This window comes from Sceloporus undulatus, chromosome 3 (assembly GCF_019175285.1).
Source record: "Sceloporus undulatus isolate JIND9_A2432 ecotype Alabama chromosome 3, SceUnd_v1.1, whole genome shotgun sequence".
NCBI classification, from domain to species: Eukaryota; Metazoa; Chordata; class Lepidosauria; order Squamata; family Phrynosomatidae; genus Sceloporus; species Sceloporus undulatus.
Window position 1 is genome coordinate 25190758 of NC_056524.1, and position 20646 is coordinate 25211403.

Sequence of the window (20646 nt, forward strand, 5' to 3'; positions counted from 1 at the left end):
TGCCAAAGGAATACTGTAATTGGTTATTTTGTCATGACCGTTAGAGGTGTACAAAGTAGTATGAACGAAGAGGCAATGAACAGTACAGTGTATAACTACAGCTCAGTCTCTCTGCCAAGCCAACTGCTTTGAGGATGTTTTTTGTTGATAGCCAGAATGATCTTATAGCCATTACAGCAAGCAAAGATGTCCATTGTCCAGATGTGAAGCATCTCACACAGAGAGAAAGGAGGAAGGTCAAGGACCTTTTTTGATTAAGAACCTTGCTCACACTGTGTACTCAGGGAGGGATATAATGAATGCTAAAATCTTCAGAGAATGTCTTAAAGAAATAGGAATGCCATGACATTTGATAGTCTGTATTTAAGACAAGAGGCTACTGTTAGAACAGAATATGGAGAAACAGAATGGTTCCCAATTAGCAAGGGGGTCAGGCAAAGCTGCGTGCTATCACCCTAATTGTGAAGAGTGTGAACATAAGAAGAAGGAACATTAACAATCTAAGATATGCAGATGACAACATACTACCAGTGGAAAACATCATAGACTTGGGACAAATACTAAGGGAAGTTAAAGAAGAAAGTGCAAAGGTAGGCTGAACATGGAGATGTCTCATCCATGAATTCACCATGAGTTGGGGTCAACTCAAAGGCAGTTAACAACCACAAGATCTTCATTCCATTAGCAGGAAGAATTGGTTCTACAAAGACACTCCAGAATAAAAGACTCTGCAAAACTTCAGCAAGATCCCATGGCTTAGGGCTTTGTGTGGCCTAGGAATTTTCTCCAAGATTTTAGTGTTAACAGGGAAGAGAGGACAGTTAATACAGCAATGAATCTATTTATCAAGTGGGGAAGTTAACAGATTTCAGATTCAACAAAGAGCAAACTCCTGAACATACCTGACTAGACTCTTATAGAAAAGTGATGGAGGACATCACTGAAGGACAGGGAGACTTGGAAATGCCTCATCCACAGCATCAACATGAGTCAAGGGTAGTTTACAACAATTGTCACCAACAGTGATTCTTTGGAGGAGTCTTACACACTTGAATAGGGAATGTTGAGCCTCACAGTAGATACAGACAGGCCTGTTTTTCTGAGGGGGTACTTTATATTTTCAAATGGAGCAGCACACTCTGTTGCTTTTCTTTGTTTCTAGCCAGTTCAAGCAATTGGAGATGTGGGCAAATTTTACACTCTGCACAGACCCTTCCTCTATACTACCTTATATGATGCATGACAAATACCATCATCTCTCTCATGCATGCTTTTTGTTTGTTTGGGCTAGAACAATGAATTTTGAGCCCTTTTGGTTGACTTAATATATTTTTCATCACACTATGGGTATCTAAATTTGATCCTTTTGAAATTTCTCATTTATGCCATCCCAGTATGTTCCTTCTTATGGACGAGTGTGTTTCCAGACATTTTCAGTATCTCCACCATATCTATGTTCTTTGAAAACCAAAAATTCCTATTACCTCTTCTTGTTTTAGTACAATTGGCCCTCCTTAGCTATGATTTTTTTTATCCACGGATTCAAACATCCCTGCCTTAAAAGTCCTAAAAAAGGACTGCCATTGAATAATATGAAGTGTGGCAATTCATGGGCAGTCAAATCCACAGAACGCCAGTGTCCACTGGACATCAGTTAACAGGAAGACTACATAGTTATGGAACTGTAACTGCAATACTGAATATCAGCCATAGATTTTGGTCATCTTTCTTGGATCCAGAACGAATGTGTCAGCAGTACTTTTTTTAAAAAAATCAACTGGCTACATCTATAGTTCTGTCTCTGTCTGTTTCTCTCTCTTTGACGTATCACTAGTCTGATGCCATTTGCACTCAGATGGCACATGCCCTTTTCATACTGACCTGGCTTGTTCTAAAATGTTCCTTAGTTCTAACAGAAATGAAACCTTCCCCCTATTATCATCAAGTTTAGACGTAAGCAGATGTAGCCAAAGAATTGACCTAGGCCAAGCCAACAAATGCCAACCATGTCCATCATTTTAATGCCTATAAATATACTGCTGATTTAAGCATACCCATCCATTTTCAAGCCCTATAAATATTAAGATCTATTCTTAGCATTTAATTTTTTTTACTGGGAAAAGAAAGCATTTGGTGTTCACATACAATTCAGCAACCATTTGGACCCAGGGTCAAGGACTATATTTATTCATACTGTACAGGTGTCGGGTGACAACCTAATGAACTATCATTTGAGTACTGTACAAAATATGGTTCTCTTGAGATAAACATAGAAAATGCTAAAGTTTTTTTTTAAAAAAAAAAAACTCCTGGAAACAAGAATCGAAAAGAAGTTGAATTATTGTTAGATCCCATGGTTTTGTTTATAAGCAACCTTCCCTTCTTGTAATACACCGCCAAAAATACACACCCATGAATTCACATATTCAAAGAAAAAAAAACCAGATTGCATTCTTATGGATTCCACAGCTTTAGTGTGATCTGTACTCAGAACCAAACCATCATTCAGTCAATCAGTACCGTATTTTCCAGCGTATAAGACGACTGGGCATATAAGACGACTCCCAAGTCGCGTGCAGGCAGCGCCCTGGCCTACTTTAGGCCAAATTGAGGGGGCCTGGCACCCACACACGCTGGCCTGAGGGGGCTTTTGTGGAGGCCTGAAAGGCGGGTGTCACAAGTGGCAGTAGGGCCTCCTGTAGTCCGGCCCAAAAGGGCACTAGATGCCGTGGAAGAAGCTGCTGGAGCAGAATATCCCAGGCGGCGGCGGCGGTGAGGCATAAGGGGTCGGCTCTTTCCCTCAGCCCAACCATCCCTCTCCTGCCGGACCGGCTCTGGAGCCACTTCTCCGCCACCTTTTCTGGCTTCCAGTCCCTGAAACCAGCAATGGTGGCGAGAAAGAGAGCCCGGCCTCGGTGCCTGCTGGGATAGGAACCCGCAAGGACCCCCCCCCAGGAGACAGAGAGGTGGCTACACCATTCTGTGGAGGTCGCCAAACACAACCCGGCATATAAGACGGGAGTAAAAGGTCGTCTTATACACCAGAAAATATGATATGTATTGCTCTAGATGTTATTTTATTTTTACATAAAAGGGGGTTTTCAGTTTGTAGTAGTTTCCTGTTATGTTGTTGTTATGCATCTTAAAATTGACTCCCAATTTGTGAAAGTTATTTTTTGCTTCTGTAGGCTGTTGTACAATTTTTCACTAGGTGACAGACTTCCCGAATTTTTCCAAGAGATGAAGTCACAGTCAGGCCTGGGATATGAACTTCTCTAGAGGGTTTCTATGCAGCTCCCATGTGGTGCTTTCTTCTGCAGAGCCTCCAAGCTCTTCGACCCAAGAAAGAAAGAAAGAAAGAACTACCACCTAGAATCCAGATAGAGAGAGGGCAAGACTACCAAGAAAGAAAACATTTGAGGGCTGGAGTGAGGGGTGAAGAAAAGAAAGAACGTTGGGTGGAGATTGGGCTGTTTCTAGCCCTTGCCAAGCTGGGTAATACTTAATAAACTACAAACTACTGAATGAAAAACTCACAGCACTATCATCTATAAAAACAGACTAGCATTTAATAGAATGTAACTGGCAAACACTAAGTACAGAGGGCAGGAGGAAAAGATTACAAAAGACACTTCTCATCAATCTCACTAAGGTCCTAATTTTCCAACAAGCACTCATGTCAACATTGTGATACTGAAATTAACATAATTCATAGTTAGGTTTCTTACTGTTGTTTCAAAGAACTAATTCCCCTATTTATTTATTTTGTGCCTCTTAAAGTGTTCACAAAAAATAGAAAACATCCACGTCATCTTTAATACAAGCTTTAACATGAGCTTCTCTGATGGTTTACTGGGAAATCCAGATACTGTAAATGTCCGCGTAGTTTCTTTATCTTCATGTTTTGTTTTTGGTGAAGTCAAACTGTTTCCATCTTTGAGCAAAATGCAGCACCTTCTTCCTCTGGTCCTCAAAGTTCTCTCGCAGTCCTTTTCTCCAAAGCCTCGGCTCCAAATCCAGCATGCCACCAATTATTTCCTTGCAAAATAGGACAAACCAAAACACAAGATTACTGCTCTCTACTCTTAACCTGGAAATCTCACAGCTATTCAAAACAAGGACTGCAAAGTGGGAGGGGAAGAAAATTCTAAGCTTTACATTTTACAGGTGATTCACACCCTTGGGTGCAACTTGAAAGTGTACCAAGTAAATGTAATTCCCACAAGGAATATGTGGATGGAGTGGGAACATGAGATTTGAATAAAAACAACTCTTCCTCCCCTGAAAATCCATCCACTATGTTCTAGATTCTATCTAGCAAAGAAAGACAATTAAGTTATCCCATAAATCCATTACTGAGGCTTTTATATATTGATTCTGCTAAAAAAAATAGTCCTGTGCCTTCAAGCAAATCTGCACTTCTATTTTTCCTTTGCTGGTACCATGTAGGTTGGATTAGTTTGTACAGCTCAGTTACTAATATAACACAGTTCGTGTTTTCAAGCATGTAACAAAACTGCCTTGCTAATACATATATGACATTTCTCAGTATGTCTTGTGCCACATCACAGAAAAGAAGCTGTACATGCCAATACCTTTCCAAAATAATGAGGGAACTTTTGTTGATCTTCAATGACATGAGCAAAGCCCCCTTGGAGGCCAAAGTCCACAGAGAAGTACGGCAACCCTTTTGGAACCTAAACAAAAGAAATAAAAAGTACATTTTTAAAAAATGGTCGACACTAATATTTATTTAGATTTAAAGCTTGCTGCATCTAGGAAACCTGGAGTGGGAGACAGCACCACATAAAATGATCAGCGAGACTGTGTAGTGGTGTTCTGAGAATCCTGAAAAGAAGTTTCATGCAATCCTCATCCCCAACATGGTCCTAAAGGCTGCTGTTTCCCTTTGTCTTTCTTGCACACCAATACTTTGACTGAAGGCCCCCTGCCGCTCCATTTTCCTTCACTGCCCCTTCAAACCTTCCAATGCCCCCAGGGGGGAGGCACAACGCCAACATTGGGAATCACTTTATTAGACCAAAACAGTCGTAGGGGGATTTACATCCTGGTTGTCTTTCATATTTTACTGATTTTATTGGTTTGATACTAATAAATGGAAAACCATAACCCATCCTGGATTGTCTGTTGATGAAAGGTACATTTTTTTTAAATAGCAAAGAAAGAAGCAGACAGACAAACAACCGACTCTTGAGCCTCAACAATCAAACCAAAAGGTATTACAATATTTTTTTAAAATGGTATTACAAGGCCTTCAAAAGAACTCTGGCTTCCTTGCAACTCCAAAATAAATAGAAATTCTTTTTGGGGTAGCATGAACCAGGAGAGACACCTTTCTGTTTCCACTGACAGACAACCTTTTGGTGTGTTTGTGTAATATTTCAATATTTTATGCCACTTGGGAATTTTCTATGTGAAAACATAGCAGTCAGAATTGTACAGTATTAGACAAGTGCACTTCCCCCCCCCAAAAGCTGCCTTACTGGGTAAAGACTAGAAGGGTGAAGAGACTGAGGGATGCATGACCAAATAATATACGGGGCATCCCAGGCATGCCAAGTGCTCATCTGATGAAGCACTGACATAAGAAACATTAGAGAGAAGACTCTCAAACAAAAGAACTCAAAACAAGCAAGACAGTCTATATTATAAATTGCTGGGTTTTTATTCAGGTTTGCATTTCTATGATCATTTATCTTTGTTCACTTGTTATATGAATGGGCAGTTGGTGCATTCATGTTTCATACATGTTTGTATTGTTTCTATCGTTTGTTTGAGGTTGTTTATTTGTTATGGTCTTAATATAGTATGACTACTAACATTCACAAAAAAGTAGTAAATTTCTAAGAACTTTTAAACAGTGCAGAAAGCTTCACAATTTGAAGTCTAACAAAATAAATAAATAAATAACATCATCACCACCAACATCCTGTGCATGGGATGGAAGCATTTCCCAGTTCTTCCTGCAGCCTCACTGTGCCTCCCCAAACTCTATTCTGGAAGATTTGGAGCCTGGAGAAATGTATGGGAGATGGTACTGTATGCTGCAAGGTGGCAGGAGGAGATTGGCAACTTCCATGAGCAGGATTCTATCACTGAATCAAAAGCCTTCTTCCATTCAGAAAAAAGTTAAGTTTGGATTTCACACAGAGTGTTTTGATATACATCATGCAAAACAACACACAGCTGACATATGTTTGGATTTCATTCAGGTGGTTTAAAGCAGTGTTGCTTATGCTGTCCACTGTGAGCGAATGGCTCCCTCCTCCAATGCACCAGGGAGTGATACCATATTTGTGCCCATTGGTTACAACTCTTTGGCAGGTTACAGACCGCCCGTTTGGGGCACCCTGCACCCGCCCCTTTCCCCACTGTATCGGGGCCTCAGCTGCCAGACTGGCAGCCTCTGAGGCCCCAATCCGCCGCTTTGCAGGCTGCGGGGAAGTGGCAAAAGGCCCTTTTTTTCCTCTGCGCCCAGCGACACAAACCCCAGAAGGAGCTCCGTTTTGGAGCTCCTTCTTACGCTGCGGAAAGGGCACTCTAGGCGCCCTCACGCGGCACATAGGCAGCACGGTCGTGACGTTGTAATGGCAGCAGCCGTGTGGAATGGCCGCCACCGTTTTGTACGGACTCAGTCTGTGCTAGGGTTTGCGATGTCTGGAAGAGACGCCCCTTTCTAACCCTAGCATGGACTGAGTCCATCCTAGGGTGCCCGTCTGTAACGGGCCTTTATTTCCCTGAAATGATCCAGGGACTGGCAGGTGATGGCTTGTAGTTCACGGATCACCTCTTTTGAGTAACCCTAGTTTAAAAGATAGCCGGCCCGGGGGGGGGGATCCAAGAAGTTAGTGAAATGTAAAATGGCCTGGTACCTCCATTTGCTTTGCATTTATTGAAATGTGAAAAAGTGATAGTTTGGTTAAATGAACATTTATCGTCATTAGAAATCTGAGGAGCCCTTGAGAAAGATAAAAAAAAATAAGAGCCCATCAAGGTTCAAGATCCCTGATACCAAAACCTTTACCTGCAAAAATACAAGAAGCCTTACTGTAGCTTCAAATGGGACAAACATCACAGCATCATATAATTTTCAGTGCCTGTTAGATGGTCTGAAAAGAACTAAGCATCCTTTCCCTGCTGATGTGCAAATCAGGACTATGAGTTTATGCACCAGAGTTTAATAGTTTTAGAAATGTACTGCTTCTGCTATGTTAGATGGATACGTCAACCATCCTTCTTTTCTTCCCCAAACCATGAGTTTAAATTTGCTTTGCAAAATTCATTTTGGCACTATAACCAATTTAGTGCAGCAGACTCAAGAGAAGTGAGTAATCAGAAGAAGGAAATGAGAATACTAAGCATAAATATTTTATGTTTGAAGGACTTATTCCTGAAATTTACTCTTGCACCTATAAAATTATAAAAAGTGTCATTACACACTCCATGCATCTGAGGAAGTAAACCAAGCCTACAAAAGCTTATGCTACAATTTCTTTCATTCAGTTAATCTCAAGATCCCTTTGCATACTGATAATTAAACAGCTATGTCTCTGGCGGGATACAAACCGCCATATAGTACGTCTTCTATACGTACTAGGGTTAGGAAGGGGCGGTGCTTCCTCACCCCCCTAACCCTAGCATGTATACAATACGTACAAGATGGTGGCGCCCCTTCCACATGGCATAGCGTCCAGACGTGTCGCGGCGCTTATGACGTCGCAAATGCGCCAGCGGTGCCTCGCGACGTCATAGACGCGCCGCAAAAAGAAGCTCCGAAATGGAGCTTCTTTTTTGCTCCGCGCGGGAGCCGCGCGGTTTGGCTACTGCGGCTCCCGCGCGGAGCAAATGGCACCGGCGGGAGAACGCCGCAAAGCGGCGGTTTGTATCCCGCCATAGTATGCTTTGATGAGTTAGTTCTGATTGTGTTTTTATGAAATAAGTATATGGAAACAATGTCAAATAAATCATATATAAGACAACTATTTTCTTCTCCTGCTGACAACCAAATGAAATAAAATGTACCATATATACTTGTGTATAAGCTGTCATCATGCATAAGCCAAGGGCAGGTTTTGGGGTTAATTTATCGAATTTGATATGACCTGTGGCTAAGTTGAGGGTAAAATATAGGAGCATGTAACAAAGGATGTAAAGGATAAAGCAAAGGAAAACAATGCCCAAGATCTTACAAAATTCCAACAGGCATAACTCTCTGTGTTCACAATAAAGGCTTGATGGATGAGAAAGGAACTATGGTAAATGGTGGTTGTATAATGTGGGTGAGATAACCAGGCATAGGTGGGGCTGAAAACAATGTGCACATGTCAAAAAAGGATGTTAAAGTACAATAAAAAATGGAATCATCACGTTTTCAGAGTAAAGTGGTGAAAGGTGAGAGCTTAGCCTGTCCTTGGAGATCCTAAAAGAAACACCAACACCATCTACTCCCTTGGTGCTTTTTTGAAGGGAAGCGTCAAAGAGCCACCACTGCTGCCATTTTCCTGCCCAGGCATTCAAAAAAGGCCAGAGGCGGCATCATGGCAGAGACAATAGAAGGGCTCAGGACTTTTTAAAAGTTCTCCCATGATGGACTAAGCTGTCATCCTTTGCCACTCAGCAAAGCAGATGGTTTCTTTTCTTGACAAGAGTTAAGATACACTACTTACACTGACCCATAGATAAGTTGACCTAGTTTTCCAAGTCAATTTCTTTTACTTAAATTTCTAGATTTATATAGTAATGATGCCATTTCTGGCCTTTTTGAATGCCTGGGCAGGAAAATGGCAGCAGCGGTGGCTCTTGACACTTTCCCTCAAAAAACCACCAAGAGAGTGGAGGGGGTTAGTATTCTTTTAGGTTTAAGTAAATTGAAAATGTCTTTAAAAGGGTAGCTGTAAATGTGAATCTATATACTAGAAAGTCTCATCAGTTGAAGCTCAAATTGATCTAGTCTTTTTATTTAGTCTTAAACCAGAGTAAGATCAACCCTTACTGAAATAAGAAGGTGAGGAAGATATAGAGAGATTAACTTTGAAAGACAGTGAACAATCAGCCAGCCTTAATTTAAAATCCTGAAATAGCAGAAACCAAGAATGAGGAAAACATAGACAGTAACTTCAACTCCAAGCAGACATTTGGCACAGTGAACACTATTCACCTTCCATGTATATGATGAGATGACTCTAGATTTCAGGATGCTGCTCTACATTCCCTGGTTCCCTATGAATAGTTGAAATCAACTCAATAAGCAGTTTAGGACTGCAGCCTTAGATATTTTGATAAATGAGCTGAAAGATGAAGTTATTTGCCAGCTTCATCACTATGGCTAGTGCTTAAAAAATTTAGGATTAATTAAAAAGTGTTACCTTATCTGCATTAACTTATGCAGTTAAATGTTTGAATCTCATCACTGTGATCATATTGGCCCTTGGAATTCAAATCTCTTTTGCATCAACTATATTCAAAAGTATTTTCTCCATTCAGAGTTCTGTTATGAAATGTAACTTGGACAGAAAGAATTGCTCATCTGTGCAAAAATTACTTTGCATTACTATTAAAACAATTCAATACATACCGATTTACGGACATCTTTTGAAGACAGATCAATCAGTTTTTTATTCATGGACCATTCTTCATCAGACTCCATTATAGCTTTCTGAAAAATTATTGCAAGAATTATGAAACATTTGTGAAATGGCATTATATGCCACAAATGAAGTTTTTTCATTTGTAACTTTAAAAAAAGATGAAAAGCAAAATTAGGGAATTTAAATAGTGCATATTAATTTTATGATGTAAAAAAATTATTTGGAGACATTTCTGTAATTTGTCGAATTTAATTTGCATAGATTAAAGTATAATGAAGATTGATTTCATTCTAATTTTATTCAGTACCTTTCACTTTTTATTTTTGTAGTTTTAGAACTGTATTCTAACTTTAGCCTGACACAAATTAGGTTACAGAATTAAAAATGGCACAAGCCTTTAAGAGTTCTGTGAATTAACTGAAGGCCTGAAAAGATGGATAAAAAAAGCCTTCTTCCGGGCATCATCGGAGTGTGGCATTTACATGCTGCACACCCCGATGACACCCTAAAGCCAGTGTGAAGCCACCCAGCAGCCCAAACATGGGTGGCTTCAAAGCACTCTGGTGTGCAGCGTTTACACACAGCACACTGCCAGAGCATCTTGAAGCCAGCTTCAGGCTGCAGCAGAGCTGCAAAAGCCAGCTTTTTTTCCAGCCCAAAAAGGAGTGGATCTTTCCCAGTCCCTTTTGGGCTGGCTTCAAGGCAGACTGGAGCCGTGGCGTGTGTGGTTGCCGCAGCCCCAATCCGTCTTTGGAAGGGGCAGCTTGAAGCCGCCTCTTCTTGTCAGTCTGTTTCGGCCCTTTTTGTATAGAAGGGTAAGAAATCAAAGACTCAAAATGTTATTCTTTTGTTGTCATTAAAATCAACAGTACCTATTCTATTTTTCAAAATAACTACTTCTTGTGCTATTTTGTTTGCTTCCAGATTTTAATTTTCATAACATCTAGCCAAGGTCTTCAAAAGGAAGCCATTCTGTTTTGACTTTGTTTATGGAGTTACTATTAATTAGAAAAGTCAGTATATCTAGCACTTTCATACCCCAGACACAGTTTTAAATGGCGCTGAATAATTTTTTAGTATCATTATCATTACCATCTATTCCATCTTTTTTCCAAACTGAGACTCAAAAAGATTTACAACAATTAACACACACAAACCACAAGCACAACAAAGGCTAAAGCTCCCATTTTAATGAGACTTTGGGGGCTGAGTGTTCTTTTAATGCCCAAAGAGCAAAAAGAAAGCATAAGATAGATGTACCCCAAGTCTCATAAGCACAGCATAACAAGGATGGATAGGAGGAACAAACTGTATCCAAAAAAGCCCCATAAACACACACATCACTGCACCTTTGACTTGTTCCCTTTTCTTGTAGAGCACATTTGCTCTAATGTTTGAAAAGACGCAGGGGCATATCTAATACTGTACCAATCTTGCTTGATCATAACTGTAAACTGGGGTAAAGAAACTGTGGGATAATAATGGGCTGCAGAGAGCTGTATGAAAAGCAGTCCTCTTGGATTTTGTCCAAGGACCATTTTGACCCAACTTGTATACAGTACTTCCAATATTTTGTCCAGCTTTAGGTATACTTGCATTTTCATATCTTCAGTTGGGAGAAGAAACATACATTGATGGGAAATTTTATATGGACTATAAAATTGTAATTTTAAAACAAAAGGAAAAGTGGAAAAAAGCACAAAATGTGGAAGTCAAAACTAAATTACCTTGAAGTAGATGGGGGCCATGTCTCCGACCTCCTTTGGAAGCGGGATACATTCATATACCATGTGATATCGCTTCTTTATGCTTAAGTTTGTCTCAAGAAAGACACAGTCCAGCTCCTCAGCTTCAAACATCTTTACCAAAGTTTTTCTGAATACCTGTAAGGTGAGGGGAGAAGAAGATCAAGACAACTACTTTTCAGTCACAAGAAATTACATTATGTAATTCTTATATGAACTGAGAAGTCTATTTTCACAAACAAATGTCATGTAGCATTCAAAGTGAGATTATAATATGGTCACCACAGGAACTGTGTTTATAATGCTAGTGTTGGATGTCATCTTACATGTCAGATGAAGAGCACTCTGAAGTTGAGAAAATTTGGCATTGTAAATGGAGGCAGAAACAACAGGAGGTTTCAGAGTGTCATTTGCCTAAAAGTTAATACTTTCTCTTTTACTGAGTCAAAATGCCACCATACCTTGACTTTGCCTTCCAATTACACACCTTATCAAAAAGTGACATTTTCATCAGGCATGATTGACCTTTCAGTAAGATACTTAAATTCCCCCTTCTTAAAAAGCTGTTTTGAGATCTTTCATCTCCAGTTTGCAGAAATTTATCTGATCTGTTATTGTAACAGACTTGACCTGTGTTCATACTTACTCATCTTCCTCATAGGATGCAATGCCACAAACAATTATGAAGTGGATTGATTTGCATCTGAAGTGGTGTCTGGAACCCAACATTTTTTAAAAAAACAAGCAGATATTGTGGAAATCACAGTCTAGATTTCCAATAACTCAAATATGACTTTGGTGCCCAAATATGAAATGGTATGATGATATCTGGACAGAAGGCAGGTGCTAAAAGGTTCCATCAAACTGAGCTCCATGAAAAAAGTAATAAGCTAGAAATAACTTTGAGGCACCTTACATTTTTATTTGTAAAGTCTTAAGTCCACAGTGCAGAGAATTAGTGTTTCACAGTACACCACATAAACTAACCTTGTAAGTTTAACATGACTCGAAGCTAATTACTGTTGGAATAGAAACAAGATCTACAACTTGAGTCATTATAGGGTTAATGACCATTATAGGATTAATGGTGAGCTACTGAGATATAGGTGATTTTCAGCTGTGTGTGTTGCTCCAATCAGTTGTTGAATCTTCACAAGGCTAGCTTTTGTATGTGACCTCTCTCTCTTTTTCTCACTCACTCTTTCTCTTAAGTCTCTTTTCTGTTGCATTATATTTTGTGTTACTTGCTTCAATGTAGTTTATATTATTTGATGTATTTGCTATTTTGTGTCATTCTGTTTGCCATTATTATTATGATCCTTTTTATATCTTTCGTATATATTGGTTTTGAATGCTTTTGTTATATACATTGTTTGCCACCTTTTAAGCAGATTTGGGCGGGTTATAAACCGCCATGAAAGTACGGAGTCAGTCCGTACTACGTTTAGGAAGGTGCGGTGCTTCCGCACCCCCTAACCCTAGTACGGACTGAGTCCGTACAAAATGGCGGCTCCTCTTCCACATGGGGGCCGCCATGACGACGTCATGACCGCGCCGCCTCTATACGGGGCGGTGCGGACGTGACGTCGTCGGTCTGCGCCAGGATGCTTAGTGCGCCCTGTGCGCGGACCAGGAAGGAGCTCCATTTCGGAGCTCCTTCCTGGTTTGCGGCACCACTTTGCGTCGCTGGGCGCAGCCTTCAGACGGCTGCACCCAGCGAAGCAAGGGAGAAAGGGGCCAAGCGGCCCCTTTCTCCTCCTCCCCACCGCCGCAGGGTGTCCTTGGGGCTTGAAGCCCTAAGGACACTCCTTTTCAGGCTGCGGGCAAGCGGCCTTTTGCCGCTTCCCCGCAGCCTGGAAAGTGGCGGATCGGGGCCTCGGAGGCTGCCGGTCTGGCAGCTGAGGCCCCAATACACCGGGGAAAGGGGCGGGTACAGCCCGTCCCAAAGATAAAGATTATTTATAGTACCTTTTGCTTTTGGCAGTTTGAGTACCTTTGTTTCAACAATTACCATACTGCATTGCCAAACAAAACTGTATATAAGTTTTTAACACTGAAAAACTGTATTTTGTTCTTCAAAACATACATTGCAAAATACTAACTTCTCAGGCCATCGCCTCACTGTAAAGCAGTGTTTTCTTATTTTCCTAACAAAATACCTAAATGTTTGTCTTAATCACACATTTCATAGAATCATAGCTGGAAAGGAAAGTAAGTGTTATCCAATAAAAATCTTTTTCAATGCAGTAAAACCCAACTAAAACCAACTAAAGTTATCACCAAACACTGTCATACAACTTCTGCATACAAAAGAAAACCCATGATCTCCAGAGATAGTCTATTACAGTATGAGTCTCCCTTATCCAAAATGCTTTGGTAATCCAGAAGCATTTTGGATTTTTAAAAGATTTTGGAATATTTACATATATACAATGAGTTATCTTGAAGCTGGGAACCAAGTCTTAACATGAAATTCATTTTTGTTTTGCATACACTTTATACACATAGGCTGAAGGTAATTTACACACAATATTTTTTAATAATTTTCTGCATGAAGCAAGGTTTGTGTACACTCACCAATCAAAGCAAGTAAATAAGCAAAGGTGTCTCTATCTCAGCCAGCCATGTGAGCAATTTTGGAGTACAGTGGACCCTTCATATTCACTGAGGTTAGGAGCACAGGACACCCATGAAAGTAGGAAAATCGCAAATTAAAAAAAAAAATTTTTTTTGTATCTCAGAGAATACCTCTCCAGGAATCTCTAGATCCTCCAGGCTACTTCTGTGGTCATGAGATGCCAGAAGTTGACCATGAAATTGTGCAAGAGGACCTACAAATGCCCAGAGAAGAGTTCTCTCTAGGAATCTCTGGGCCCTCCAGCATGACTTTTGGCAGAAACTGACAACAGAGTCAAGCTGGAAGACCTAGAGAGAATGTATTAATAAAATCCATGAATAAGCAAATCCACAAAAGTCAAAACCACAAATGTGGAGGGATGACTGTTTTTGAGTTTTAGAATTCCGGATAAGGAATAGTCAATTTGTACACTGTCAATCAGTCTTTACTGTCAGGAGAATCTTCCTAATGTTTAGTTGAAATCTCTCTTCTTGTAATTTGAATCTAGTGGTTCTGGTCCTATTTTTGGTGGCAGCAGGAATCAAGCTTGTTCCATCTTCTGAAAATAGGTCAGAGGAAACCTCCACTATCATGATTCTTTACAGTTCATACTTCATACTTCTTCTTGGAAAGGGGCACCTGTCTAAAGAGTGCTTCTAAGACAAGCAAAAGCTGCGAAGACAGGTTAAGTGCTGCCAATGAAACATACAGACATAAGGATGTCCAAGAAGCAATGGCATTTAAATACAAATTAAACTGAAATAACCCGTGATGATCCCCCTGTAATCTAAACAGCCAAACAGCAGGCCTGCCTTGGCTCTTAGTCCCAGCAGATCCTTAACTTCTCCCCGAGTCTCCTGGTCTATGTTCCTACTCCTTTCTGAGTTGAAGATGACCCCTGGAGATCCTTGAATCATGCTGCCACCACCCAGTGAATTCGTATTGTATTTCCTTTAACATACACTGGGACTTGTTAAGGACTTCTAGTTCTACTTCTTGCTAATCTTCTCAAGCATCAACCAAGCTGGGACATGTGTAAAGGAGTGTCAAAGTAGCAGATATGTTTAAGGAAGTATTTATTATAATTAAACAAAACATTTTTTTCTGGAAAAAAATGAAATACAACTGCAAGCACTGAGGAAGAGTGGGTGAAAGCAGGACCCTGTTTTACAGATATTTCTTTATGCACAGGTTGTAACAACATGGATAAATAATGTGCCCTGAATTTTCATTCTCTGTTAGAAAATAATTCCCAAATACACTCTCTGATGTCTCTAGGCTAATTTAAATTTTTTAAGGGAGAATGGATTTATACATCACATTTAGGAACGTCCACAGAGAAAGCCATTCATGCAATTCAGAAAGAAAATTAAACTAGCATACAGTTTTAATTATGAGGAGGGCCTCTGCCTATATGAAGTGCAACCAGGATAGGCTTTGAATCAACGTAGCTGCTGTTATGATTTGCAGGATATTGCTGGAATATTGGGGAGAGGGGAGGTGGAAGAGGCTTAACCTTTATGTATTGTTAGGAGCTATTTATTTTTCAAGTGAACTTTTCTACATTCTCTTAGACCAAATTTGGACAAAGTAGGTATGAGGATTGTGAATCTATGCTGCACATGAACAAAATAATAAATAAGGTATCTCCACAAAACTTGAAATAAGAATGTAAGAGGATAATTACACAGGAAACTACTGTGTCCACTTCTGGACACCGCAATTCAAGGAGGATGACAAGTTGGAGAGTGTCCAGAGGAGGGCGACCAAAATGATGAAAGGTCTGAAACCCATGCCCTATGAGGAGCTATTTAGAGAGCTGGGTATGCTTAGTTAGCCTGGAGAAGAGAAGGTTAAGGTTTGGCATGATAGCCACATTTAAACATTTGAAGAGATGTCATATTGAGGATGAGGCAATCTTGTTTTCAGCTGCTCCAGAAACTAGGACAGAGGAATGGATTCCAGCTACAGGAAAAGAGGTTACATCTAAACATTAGGATTAACATACTGACTGGTAAGAGCTGTTCAACAGTGGAGCATGCTGCCTTGGAGAATGGTGGACTCTCTTTCTTTGAAGATTTTTAAACAGAGGCTGGATGGCCATATGTCAGGAGTGCTTTGACTGTTATTCCTGTATGCCAGGGAGCTGGATTGGATGGTCCTTGTGGTCTGTTTCAACTGTCTGATTCAATGATTATTGGAAACAAATTTAATAGAGCTTTGAGTCTTCTCAATTATAAATGCTCAACAATGGCTCCTTTTCATCCTGGAGAGAAGTGACCAGTGGGGTCCCACAGGGCTCTGTCCTGGGCCCAGTGCTATTCAACATCTTTATCAATGACCTGGATGACAGAATTGGAAGCATACTTATCAAATTTGCAGATGATACCAAATTAGGGGGAATAGCTAATACCCCAGAGGACAGGATCAAGATTCAAAATGACCTGAAAAGACTAGAAAGCTGGGCCAAAGGTAACAAAATGAAATTCAACACGGAGAAATGTAAGGTATTGCACTTAGGGCGGAAAAATGAAATGCACAGATATAGGATGGGTGACACCTGGCTGAATGAAACTACGTGTGAAAGGGATCTAGGAGTCCAAGTAGACCACAAGTTGAACATGAGTGAACAGTGTGATGCGGCAGCTAAAAAGGCCAATGCTATTTTAGGCTGCATCAATAGAAGTATAGTGTCTAGATCAAGAGAAGTAATAGTGCCACTGTATTCTGCTCTGGTCAGGCCCCACCTAGAATATTGTGTCCAGTTCTGGGCGCCACAATTCAGAAAGGACATTGAGAAACTGGAGCGTGTCCAAAGGAGGGCGACAAAAATGGTGAAAGGTCTGGAAACCATGCCCTATGAGGAACGACTTAGGGAGCTGGGGATGTTTAGCCTGGAGAAAAGAAGGTTAAGAGGTGATATGATAGCCCTGTTTAAATATTTGAAGGGATGTCATATTGAAGAGGGAGCAAGCTTGTTTTCTGCTGCTCCAGAGAACAGGACCCGGAACAATGGATGCAAGCTGCAGGAAAAGAGATTCCATCTGAACATTAGGAGGAACTTCCTGACAGTTAGGGCTGTTCGACAATGGAATGCACTCCCTCGGAGGGTGATAGAGTCTCCTTCCTTGGAGGTCTTTAAACAGAGGCTGGATGGCCATCTGTCAGGGATGCTTTGATTTGGATTTCCTGCATGGCAGGGGGTTGGACTGGATGGCCCTAGTGGTCTCTTCCAACTCTACGATTCTATAATTCTATGATTCTATGATTCTAACCCTTATGTATTTTGCTGATGCACAATTGGCTAAGCTACTTGGGAAATATGTACTTAGTGAAATAGATGAATCTTCTAAGTGTTTTTGCAGAATTTCCCACGCATATTTAATTACACTTTCCCATTATAAAAAAAGTATTTTCCCTATCATTTTCCTGTGTTTATTTTTAGCTGTTCTGGGGTCAAATCCTAGAAAGTTTTTGACTTGAATGACCTCTAGCTGGCTCCACTAATCCTTTTAAATAAACATTATCTCTTAAATGTAAACCATTCCTGTGTTTTAATCTACGTGTGTGTGTGTGTGTGTGTGTGTGTGTGTGTGTGTGTGTGTGTGTCCAGTGATATTAACATCACCTTCACACATTTTATTAAGGATTTAGTTTTTGTGGTGGTCTGAAAAATTGAAAAACTGAAAAAATCAAGGAATTTTGGGGGAACAGAAGTATCGTAGCTTTGGATCAGTGAACTGGGGCCACATATACCATACTGACCTCCTTAGAGGAAAGAGAATATAAGCAAAATAAACCTTGTTCAGTTTTTATTTCTTGCACTTTCAGTTCACTTCCTTTGATAAGATCCAAAATAGTAATTGAAGGACTGTATCATCATATAAGCCCTACTTGGGCTTTAAGATCTACAGGTGATGCACTTCTCTCTATCCCATTGCCTTCACAGGCATGGCTGGTGGGAATACAGAAGGCTTTCTCTGTGGCTGCTGCCAAAAGTTGGAACTCCCTCCCTAGGGAAGTAAGGATGGCCTCTTCTCTGCTTTTCTTACAGTGAAAGGTTAAGACCTTTCTTTCCTCACAAGCATTTCCAGCAAGCTTTTGTAAACTGGTTTTAACTTTTATGGTTCTGTACCATTTTTAATGCTTTAAAGAAAGCGGTGGATTCATGCTGCCCTTTCCAAAAGCAGATTGGTACTGTGGCAACTGCACACTGCAGCCCCAATCCGCCTTGAAGCCGGCCAAAAAAGGATCGGCAAAGACAGCTTTTTATGTCAGTCTGTTTCACTCCTAAGATTTTAATTCATTTTAATTTCATTGTTATTTAATACTATTTTAATCTTGATTTTGTGTGTTTGTAACTACAGTTGTCCCTCCATATTCGCTAGGGTTAGAGGCACAAGACCCCTGTGAATATGGAAAAACCGCAAATAACAAAAACACCATGTTTTTACATGAAAGGGCACCTCTCTAGGAATCTCTAGGTCCTCCAGGGCAACTCACATCTAGGCAGGATAGGTCCAAAACACACTGCAGAAATAATACAGTTTGCTGTAACTGCCCTGGCTCAGTGCTAGGGAATCCTGGAAATTGTAGTTTATTGTGGCACCTGACCTCTCTTTCAGAGAAGGCTAAGTGTCTCACAAAACTACAGTTCTCAAAATTCCCTAGCATTGGGGCAGAGCAGTCAAAGCAGTTTCAAACTGGATTATTTCTGCAGTGTGATTTGGACCATGGAGGACCTTTGGGTATGAGCTTCAAAACAAATTGTCTAATTTATCTAAAAAACCATGCTTCAATCCTAGAGAAGTGTTGATTATACTTTTCTTACTAGATGTGTGACGTGTGCCTTCAAGTCGTTTCTGACTTATAGCAACCCTAAGGTGAATCTATCATGGGGTTTTCTTGGCAAGATTTGCTTATCATTAAAACCAAATCACTTTTAAGCAGCATTATAGTATTTGGATCACTGACCAAGCAAACCACAGGCATTTGGGGAGAAACTGGAAAATAACACAACCCAGCCTTTGTACAAGTGAACCACATGACTAGAATTTGTAGAATATCATAAAAGACATCAATAAGAAAGCATATGTCTGTCACCAGCAGTTTGAATCAGTTTTAGCAAAGCCATGTCTTGAAAGACTCAATGTAGATGTCTTCCAAGCCCAGGTATGGAAAAGTTACGCACATGCTGTAGGGAATATCAGTGTACTGCTTTCTAAGATGCTGCTAAAACATAAGGAATTATGCTATCATGAAATCACAAAAGTCCCATTGAATATTACACATATACAGATTAAGAAAGCAAGGATAATTTTTCTAGCACTTTTTGGAGTTAATGTAAAAAACAAGCCAAAACAAACATCACAATGTGGCCATATGAAGGGCAAACTGAAGATCATTTCAAATTAAGACACTATCGAAATAACAGGATTAAGACAGGCACATTTTGATAGATGATATTCATAATATTATTTGCTATATGCAAAGGTGTCACTATCTCAGCTACCCATATGGACAATTTTGGAATATTTTGGATTTTGGAATTCAGGATAAGGGAGACTCAACCTGCAGCAATTGACAGCCATCTAATGTTGTTTGAAATAGATATACAGGTGCTCTACCTCCTGAACAAATACCATTCACGTTTTTCTGTTTTCTGACAAAGTTACAAGGATCAGATAAATTGGCATGCTAAATGTTGCTAACCTTTATACACCCACTTAATGTTATTTTTATACTTCAGAGCACTTATTCAGAATGTTGACTTAACAGCAAAATTCCAAGTGAAAGAAAGTAAAACTTTAACTTCAAACTATTTAAAGTTTCTATTTCCCCCATACTATTACCACTTTTATTCTCCTGACTATATATAATTATTCACTTTAGTTATCCCTTTGTACACTATTCCCATCTTGGGAGAAGAGGACTGATTATTTATGGACACAACTTCCATACCAGAGCTGCAAACATCTTTCTGAATACAATAGTCCCCTTCCCACTGTGGCAGTCTGGTTGGAATTCAGAAGAATATCAAGTGCTATGAGTTCCACTCTTTTAAATGGCAGACTTAAGTACTGTATATGATGACAGGTCTGCCACTGAAATTTAATAAGAGCTTAATTTTGTTTGGGGTGTCATCTCAGTGTTAAACACCACAAAAGTAATGAATGTATGAGAAACCCCCATAGAAAGCTAGCTACATCAAACTCAAGGTTTTTGCTCACCTGAATTTCCTCCCAGATATCTTCATCTAGAAGAGTGGCTGCAGTATAGTGCTGCATAGGAGCTATAAGGCAGTGACCTTCAGTAAGGGACTGGTAGTTTGGCAGTGATAAGTATACCTACAGCAGTAAAAATAACAACACAAGACAGTTTAACCAACTATTTAATATATACTCAAGAACACTTATGTTTTAATAACAGAAGGTAATCCCTGAGCAAATCATAAACATACACACACATCCTAAAAAGAAAGTTATGGTCAAATTAAACTTGATGGATGCAGATCTCTCTCTGACTCTGGATGTAATCCAGCCATAAGTCTGGTGTGGAAATGAAAGATGTGAGGGATTGCAAAATAATTCTCTCATCCAAACATGATTTTCCTTTATTTTTCTTTCAAATGGGATCCATATCAAAAGTAAGGCTGTATTAGAGAGGGGGCACAGTA

At 40.0% G+C, this 20646-nt stretch overlaps 1 protein-coding gene across 3 annotated transcripts in view; it reads right to left on the reverse strand.

The window, feature by feature from the left end:
* Positions 1-3549: 3549 nt before the first annotated feature.
* The window catches only part of CWF19L2 (CWF19 like cell cycle control factor 2), a 78798-nt gene continuing 61701 nt past the window's right edge, over positions 3550-20646 (reverse strand). For all 3 annotated transcript variants that reach the window (XM_042457998.1, XM_042457997.1, XM_042457999.1), the window contains 5 exons: positions 20201-20317; positions 11336-11491; positions 9596-9676; positions 4596-4697; positions 3550-4038 (listed from right to left, as the gene is read on the reverse strand). In XM_042457998.1, coding sequence (XP_042313932.1) covers positions 3898-4038; positions 4596-4697; positions 9596-9676; positions 11336-11491; positions 20201-20317 — 597 coding nt within the window. In that variant the 3' untranslated portion in view covers positions 3550-3897. The remainder of the gene's footprint in view (positions 4039-4595; positions 4698-9595; positions 9677-11335; positions 11492-20200; positions 20318-20646) is intronic.